An 8,981-nucleotide genomic window follows, 5' to 3' on the forward strand; every position below is an offset into this window, starting at 1 on the left:
AAAATTTAATCATGCGAAACTCATCACCTTGAAGTGACGAGTTCCATGATAATCGTTGCCCAAGTGACCGCTGTTGTTATCCGTTGATCAACGACTACTTTTTCGAATTTGAAGAAACTCATCACTTTGAGGTTACGAGTTCCATTAATTTTTTATATGTTTAAAATTTAAATTATTTTTATAATTTTTAAAAATATATTTTTTAAATGGAAGTGGCGAGTCTCATTAATTACATTAAATTAATGTCTCAAATGGGTTCCACTCATACGAGTCCATTAAAAAATATATCATAGTGAACTCGTCAATAACACTGTAGAAAATGCCGTATTCTCCAAAAATAAAAAGTCGGGTGCCCTATTAGGTCAATTAATTTACCCACGTAGGTATTGGGCCAAAAAATCGTGTATTGGACCACCACTCTAGTCTGGAAACTTTAGGCCCATATTATTTAGTTTTGTGGCGATGGCGACTAGTGGAAACCAATCTTTGTTTCCTTTTCCCAGCTGTCCAAAACTCTAAAGTTGTTGAGTTTCCCTTCCTCTCCTACCTCGGATTTGTAGCTACTGTCCAGGGTTTTTTATTCTCATCGCAATTTCCGATCTTAATCAGTCTATTTTCCCAGTGATTTACAAGAATTTAACGGCAACAGCATGGTAAGATCCTACTTTTATTTATATTTTACTTTGACTGGGTTACTCTACTATGGCTTCTATTGAATGCAAATCGCATTTCATTAACTTTGTTAATTTAGAATTTCCTGCTTGGAGCTTTCAAGCCGGTATGTAATATCTTGATCACATTTTCCGATGCAAAAACTCGAAAGCAGGTACGGTTCTAGATCATCTAAGGTTTTAGTCTGGTTTGAATTGAAAATTCAAATTTTATGTTTTATTCGTTGTGATTTGTTTATCCGAATTTTCACGAGTCATAGTTCTGGAATTTGGATTATTGTATGTGGTTAGGTGCCTGTGAAAAAGGAAAATGACCAAACGGTTTTAGTTCCGCTTTTCCGAAGTCAAGAAAATATTGCTGGCAAGGTATTTATTTCAAACAGATCGAGGCGCATAGTAATTGAGTTTTGTTTTTATAGCTTTAAAATAAACTGTTATCGATCTTAAATTTTTTATGATATTTCTATCCTTATGTCTTCAGATTTCCATAGAACCATTTCAAGGGAAGAAAATTGAACATAACGGTGTGAAGGTTGAGCTCCTTGGTCAAATAGGTCGGTCCTTGCCCCTTGTTCACTATGTTGCTCCAAGTTTTAAATTACATTCTGATGTGGTGGAAAGAAAAAGGTTGAACATTTAAGTGTGTTGTCGTTTCTTGGTGAAATGAATTAACGTCAACTTTGATTTTTCTTTTCAGAGATGTATTTTGACAGAGGCAACTTTTACGACTTCACCTCTCTTGGTGAGTACTGTAGTCTGGCTGACCTTTTGTTCGATTTGTCTGGAAATTGTTTAGATGTTCTATAAGTAACTTGAGGAATTATTTACATTAATTGCGTGTGGCATGTTTGAGGTTGAAAATAGGAGCTTAAGAGTTCAAATTTATGCTTTGTAGTTTATGATATTCATATAACTTTTCACTCTTTAAGAGGCTCAAATGCGCATGAAATTTATTTCTCAGATTATAAGTTCTTGTAGACTGCTAAATGGTTTTTTATTGCTTTTCTCTATGCCTTCTCTCTTTTGCTTACCTTCTGTATATTCCTAATATTTGCAGTACGTGAGTTGGATGTCCCTGGGGAAATATATGAAAGAAAAACTTACCCTTTTGAATTTTCTACTGTTGAAATGCCGTATGAAACTTATGGTGGCGTGAATGTGCGGCTCAGGTTTGCTACTCACTGCTTAAACTCTTTGAAGATAAACTTTTGTTCATTTTTCTTCTTGTCAATTTGAATGGAATGGTTCCTTGATTACTAAAAGTTTGTTTGCGATGTAGCTTTGAGGATTATAAATCAATTTCTTATCATGATAATAGTTTTGGGTTCCTATCTTAATAACGATTATAAATTACTCTGATATGTCATTTAAAGATCTAATTTTAAAATTGTTTTTCTGATGACGAGGCTGGTGATTTGGGGCTATAGTGTGACAACTCATCCTATAATAGTTTGATTATTTGCTTTCATCAGGTATGTCCTGAAAGTAACAGTTAGCCGTAATTATGGTGGAAGCATAGTGGAATACCAGGACTTTATGGTAAGAAGCATCCATTAATTCTTTTCTCTTCAACTTATTATGCAAGTAAGCACATACTAAGTCTTCTGTGTGCCGCTAAAGGCAGAACTTCAATGCTTTCTTATGTGAAGACTGGAGTGCTTAACACCCTCCCTAAACACACACACACCCCACAAAACATATAATACTCATATTCAGGAAAGTCAGCATATCTATATGGCCATATACAAGTTATCGGTTATGTGGTTTTAGCAACTTAACTTTTGTTTGTTTTATGCGTATCAGGTTCGTAATGATTCTCCAGTTCCATCAATCAACAATAGCATCAAGGTTAGTGCATTTTTTTCAATACTTTTATGGTGATTGCATTGCATTGTAGTTTGACTATCTAAATTGATTCTTATGAACATTACATCAATCATTTCACCATTTGCTAATGAATCACCCACCACCAACTTCATTCATAATTTTAATTTTTAACAAATATCGACCTTCATCTACAGATGGAAGTTGGAATTGAAGATTGCCTCCACATCGAATTTGAGTACAATAAAAGCAAGTAAGTTGAACATCTATGGTTGCTTAAGCCTGATATAATAGGTTGGCTTATAGGAACTGAAATTGAAATTGCAGGTATCATCTGAAAGATGTTATTATTGGCAAGATATATTTTCTTCTTGTGAGAATCAAGATTAAGAATATGGATCTTGAGATAAGGCGTCGAGAGTCAACAGGATCAGGAGCAAATACCCACGTTGAAACAGAGACCCTAGCTAAATATGAGTTGATGGATGGTGTTCCAGTCAGAGGTATGTTCTTAACTTAAGAAATGTCGTCATTTTCTAAGGCATGATGCGACAGTTATCAGATACAACTAGCTTATATACAATTTACTGAAATTGTATTCTTTGACGGATGTTAATTTGGGCTGAAATGTTTAGTTTTGATAAATGCATACACACACCATTTTCCTAAAGGATGTTAATTTGGGCTGAAATGTTTAGTTTTGATAAATGCATACACACACCATTTTCCTAAAGCATAGCGCTGACAGTCGTGCTTGGCATTGAAGGTGAATCTATTCCAATCAGACTGTTTCTCAGTCCGTATGAGCTGACGCCAACACATCGAAACATAAACAACAAATTCAGCGTGAAGTATTACTTGAATCTTGTGCTTGTTGATGAAGAAGATCGTCGGTATTTCAAACAGCAGGAAATTACAATGTACAGGTTGCAGGATTCCTGATCAAGCATCTACATACGTGTAAACTTTGACATTCCATCCAGTAAAGAAGGACGACGATTAACTGACTTCCAGTACCTTTGTAAAGCCTTGAAGCTTAGGGTTAAAAGTTAAAAACTACTTGATGACAGGGTGGTTTATTTGGAAGAGCTATAATGGCTTGGTATACTTTGCTAGACTGCGGTCTGCAGGTTTGACTCAGATTTGATGCAATTATTTACGAGTCATGCGGCGTTGCGGAGGGTGTAACTATATTTTGATACGGTCATTTCATGTTCCATGTGAATTACTTGACAATGCCATTTCCCCCCTCTTTTCCTTTCTAATCATTCAAGTAAAACTTATTTCCCCTACCAAGTCCAAGGTTATTGTCACATTCAAAACATTTCAAAATTTATATAATCTAAATTATTACAACAAAATACTAAATAAACAAAATATCTTGTATGTAAATACAAAAATTGGGCATTTGAGTACGCTGAGTTTGTTTTGGATCGAGTTAATTTGAAATTTGAACATTTTGGGTCAGTTTTGATTTTAGGTCATCTTGGGTTTGAGTCAATCTTTTCATAGTACTTTTGTTGGGTGATTGTAGTTTTACTCCACTGGATTGGATTCAAAATGAATACTTATTTTTTTTTTAAAGATTTTGGAGTATTTCTTCTTTGCATTATTTCATTATAGGATGACAGGATAAGATCTATTTGCTCTGTAGGCACAGAGATGTCAAGCATCACAATATCATGATAGATTGGGAACTTGTTGAGGGCAAAGAGTAGGAATTGAATTCTGCTTATATTACAGGAATATAGATACTTAGCACGAAAATCAGTAAACAAGTCAAGGCAAAGGTAAATTAGATCATTTAGTTTCTCGTGAACAACTACTAAGTAGACTCATTGAGGAGTAACTGTCATAATGGGTTGGTGGTTGCATGCCCCACGCAGGGATGGACAGAGAGGAATATTGATGATATAATTTTGTATTCTTAAATTTCTAATATAAACTTTTAAATTCTTATCCTTAATATAAAATCATGTATCTTTTTCTGATGTGACGTAAAGCCTTTAAGAGCCTTGCATGATCCATAATTAGCAGAAGATGGTTGTCTTGGACTAGAAGAGCTGGCAATCAGTTATTTGCAGATAGCGGGCATACATATTAAAAAAGAGCCAGAGTTGTTGGCTGCTAACAGCATGATCTGTGTACATGTGGAAAATGTGGTCTTATTAAAAATCATTACCTTATTACAATTATAAGTTAACAAGGGATTGATTAAAGTGATAAGCAGCTTAATATCGTTTAAGCAAGGTTTTAACTTCGAGTCATTGCGTATGTAAAAAATCCTCGCTAACCAGATAATTGAGAAAATAATAGTCCATTAAATTAAAAGATTATCTCATTAATTATTATTATAACAAATATTGTCTTAACTTTTACAAAGAAAGAGGAGAAAAAATTGTAAATTCTATTTTTTATCATAAATAATTTATAAGATATGATTCTTATTAATTGTCATAACGGAAAATAATATTTTCAAAATTTTAAATATGTTGAGAATAATATTTTAAATATATATTTTATAAATATGAAATAGAAAAAATATTATTAACAATGATAATAAATTATTAATAATAAATAATTGTGACATTAATTAATTAATGTGCTTTAAGAATTCAAAGAAAAGGCATATTAAGATACAAAAAGTTGGTTTGATAGAAATTGGGCCAAGTGGCATATTGATTTGTTGGATCGAGCAACGAATTAGAGTGACCAATTATTTTCCTTTATTTATTTTTTCTATTTCACTTTATCACTGAAAATGACTATAAGAATCAATGTCGATAAACAGCTACAGTGATAATAGACTTTGATTAAATTTAAAGATCAAATTAATATTTTATTTAAATTCTATAAATTAAAATGATGTTTTATCTAAAATTTAGGTTAATTTCAATTCTAATTCCGGGCTCAAATTCAAGTTAACATAAAAAATTAACTAACATATTATATCAAACTAATAAAATTAATAATTTAATGGTTAAAATATAAACAATCATCAAATAAATTATTAAAATTTAATAAATTAATAATATAAATCATTAAAAAATATTTTTTTATTAATTTAAGTTGATTACAAGTGATAATACATGTTCTTAAGACTCTTAGACATAAGGGTGTTCATAATTTGGTTAAAATCGAATTAATCAACCAAAACAAAATTTTGGTCGGTTAATTTCGGGTTTGATAGATTAACGATTAATGATTTTTTTAAACTTTAATTATCAGTTAATTCGATTCGAAATCGATTAATTAAACGAAATTATTAAATATTTAATATATATATTATATATATATTATTTAACTTTAAGACTACTTAAACTTCAATTTCAAACGAATTAACCGAATAAATAAAAAATATAGAATATTAATATATAATATATATTATTTATAAATTTTGATTAATCCGGTTAACCAACCAATTAATCAAAATTAATTAGATTTCGGTTAATTTTTAAAAAAATTGATTCGGGGTTAATGGTTAAATGAAAAAAATCGGTTAATAAATTTTGGTAATTCGATTCGATCAATTAATCGAATTACCCTATTGAACATTCCAAATTAACCATTTGACAATGATTACTTTAAAAAATGATAATGAATACTCAAATACTTTATAATTGTTAGTGCTCAAAGTTATAACCTTTAATTATAACAATTATCCCTTTAATTAGTGAGGTAACTTAATTTATGCTAAGTATAACTTTTTTTTAATTTAATATGTAAAAAGTATATAAATATAAAAAGAAATGCTTAATACACTTTTAAGTGTCTAAATTATACCTCAAAATATGATTTGGTGCTTAAAGAATATTTTTGTTAAAAATAGGTATCTAACGTTTTCCTTGTTATACTTTTAGATGCCTAATATTTTTCATTATACTTTTAAGTGATTACCGTTATGTTTTTAATTTTTTAATAATAAAAATACAATTTTTTAAAAAAATTAAAAAATAAACCCCTCCCTGCATTCCTCACCCTTCCTCCCCAGCTATCACCTTTGCAGAACCCTTTCCCAAATCCCCTCCCCTGACATGTTAGAATTTTGTTTATCATTTTCAACATTATGTCGTTCTGCATCAAAGTACGGTTTACTTTTTATAATCATTTATTGGATAATTTGATTTTATAAGATTTATTGAATTATCCGAAATTTTAGGGTTAGAAATTTTAAGTTTAAAAATTCATAGATTTAGAGAAATTCAAATAATGATAAAAGAGATGATCGACAATGAAAGTCCGACTACAGGTGGATAGTCGTTTAATAATGACGAAGGTGGCCGGTGATGATCAATGATGGTTGTTTTGAGAGTTGGAATGAAGGATTTTAGAGATTCAATGATATTTTTGTAATTTCAGAAAAAATAAGATTTTTTTAAATTAATAATATTCTTAATTTAAAAAATTCAAGAAAAAAATGAGGACAACACGTATTAGATAACGGTCAAATTTAACAAAGGTTATGATTCATACACTTAAAATGTATGAAAACATTAGACACTTATATTTAACAAAAAAAAATTTAAATACTAAATCGTATTTCAATGTATAGTTTAAAAATTAAAAAGTGTATTAAGCCAAAAGGAAAATGGTTAATCAAATATTTACTCTAATTTAATCTAGTTTAATAGACACCTACAAATGACGTCATATGAATGTAGTTCAGAATATAAAATTCCAATTAAGTGGAGCCAAACGCATCCTCTGTGCATCCACCGTCACTCAGTCGTGCCCATCACCCTTACGCCCCATTGTTTGCAACTCTTCAAATCGATCCACTCCTTTCCTCCATTAAAATTAAAAATGCGAGGTTTTTGCACTGAATAAAAACCCAATTTCCTTACAAGATCAACAATCTCTCTCCCTCTCTTGAAGCACTGTAAAAAGAAAAGAAAAAAACCTCAGGGTGTATTGGCAGAATTCGAGTGGTAGTGTGTACTAGGCAGAAACAATGGAGCTCTTCTATTTCATGGTGTTCGGTGCATTGGGAGCGGTGGTGGCAGCATTAGAGCTGGGCAAGAATAACAAAGATCGAATCAACACTTCCCCTGCCTTCAATTCCTTCAAGAACAATTACCTTGTTTTTTACTCTCTCGTGATGGGTAACTATCTCCCACTCATTTTTATTATTCACCCAGATCTGTATTTCAATTTCTATGTTTTAGATCTCACTTTTATTTTACTATGACATGTCTCTGATCTAGTTCTAGTTTTTTGTTTGTTGCGTGTATATCCAGAACCTAGTCCCTGGATTTGCTTTTTTAGAGTGTGATTGGATTTTTTTTTCTCTTTGTGATTTGGTTTTACTTTTAGTGGATGATGTTTTCGTTACATTAATCGTTTACCTTTTAATGTCCTTACTGTTTTTCTGTGCCTTGGAAATGTAGAACGGGTTCGTCAAGAAAAGTAAGTGGAAAATGGGGGACATTAATGGGGTTTTTTTTATAAGAAAAGGGAAGCTTAAATAAAATGACTTCCAATGAATATAATGTGGCTTTTCGGCCCTTTTCTGTTTTGTGGTTGAGAAACTAATTTTTTTTCTTTTCCTTTTTTTTTGGGTGGGTTGGAGATATGTCGCTATTGCTTGGTTTTACGGTTTGCCTGGTCGATGATGGATTCGATAAAGAAACAACCAAAATGTTGAGGATCATCAAACTATGCAGTGTTCTCAGAGTGGAAGTCATAAACATAAACTCCTGATTCTTGCCAAGTTTTTTTCACCATCACATTAGCTTAATAAGTTTCAGGGCAATGGGTGTAGGAATGATACTCTAATATAGTTGTCTACTTGGGATTAAACAGCCTGAGATGCCATTAATCATGAATTTGAATGCTATAAAAATTGTGGTTATTCGAGCTTTTGATACAAGTCTTTCATGTTGATGTATTGGTAACAATCTTATTCAAGGGCATCATAAACATATTGCCACTTATGTTTGAATGATATTTCTTTTAAAAGAAAATTTCCTAATTCCTATATAGTTACTATCTTAGTCTTATTAGTTTTAGAGGTATGATCTAGTAACTGTGAAGATAACCTTCTTATAATATGGCTATTGGACTGATAAATGGTTGTTTATGTATCTATAGCTGGAGACTGGCTGCAGGGTCCATATGTTTACTATCTTTACAGTACCTATGGCTTTGGAAAGGGGGAGATTGGACAGCTTTTTATTACTGGTTTTGGGTCATCCATGTTGTTTGGTACAATTGTTGGAACTCTAGCTGACAAGCAGTAAGCTTTTACTCTGGCTTCTGTTGCGATCTTTTCATACTTAATCGATGAAAGGTATCATCTTAAATGTTAAAATGTCTTATGTTCTATTCAGGCCCGAAAGAGGGCATGCATTACGTACTGCATAACTTACATACTTAGCTGCATCACCAAGCATTCTCCTCAATACAAAATTTTGATGATAGGTCGTGTTTTGGGAGGTATCGCCACCTCCCTTCTTTTTTCATAATTTGAGTCATGGCTTGTTGCTA

General features: G+C 31.6%; 1 protein-coding gene across 1 annotated transcript; it reads left to right on the forward strand.

The window, feature by feature from the left end:
- The first annotated feature begins 526 nt into the window (after nucleotides 1–526).
- LOC120114325 (vacuolar protein sorting-associated protein 26B-like) lies at nucleotides 527–3,755 on the forward strand. Its single transcript, XM_039135275.1, has 11 exons — nucleotides 527–653; nucleotides 752–826; nucleotides 963–1,037; nucleotides 1,153–1,225; nucleotides 1,369–1,413; nucleotides 1,729–1,840; nucleotides 2,144–2,210; nucleotides 2,475–2,519; nucleotides 2,693–2,748; nucleotides 2,823–2,998; nucleotides 3,262–3,755. The coding sequence occupies exons 1-11, from the start codon at nucleotides 651–653 to the stop codon at nucleotides 3,435–3,437; spliced, it is 903 nt and encodes a 300-aa protein (XP_038991206.1). The 5' UTR covers nucleotides 527–650; the 3' UTR covers nucleotides 3,438–3,755.
- The last annotated feature ends 5,226 nt before the right edge of the window (nucleotides 3,756–8,981 follow it).

Source organism: Hibiscus syriacus, unplaced genomic scaffold (genome assembly GCF_006381635.1).
Source record: "Hibiscus syriacus cultivar Baekdansim isolate YM2019G1 unplaced genomic scaffold, ASM638163v2 tig00110223_pilon, whole genome shotgun sequence".
Lineage (NCBI taxonomy): Eukaryota > Viridiplantae > Streptophyta > Magnoliopsida > Malvales > Malvaceae > Hibiscus > Hibiscus syriacus.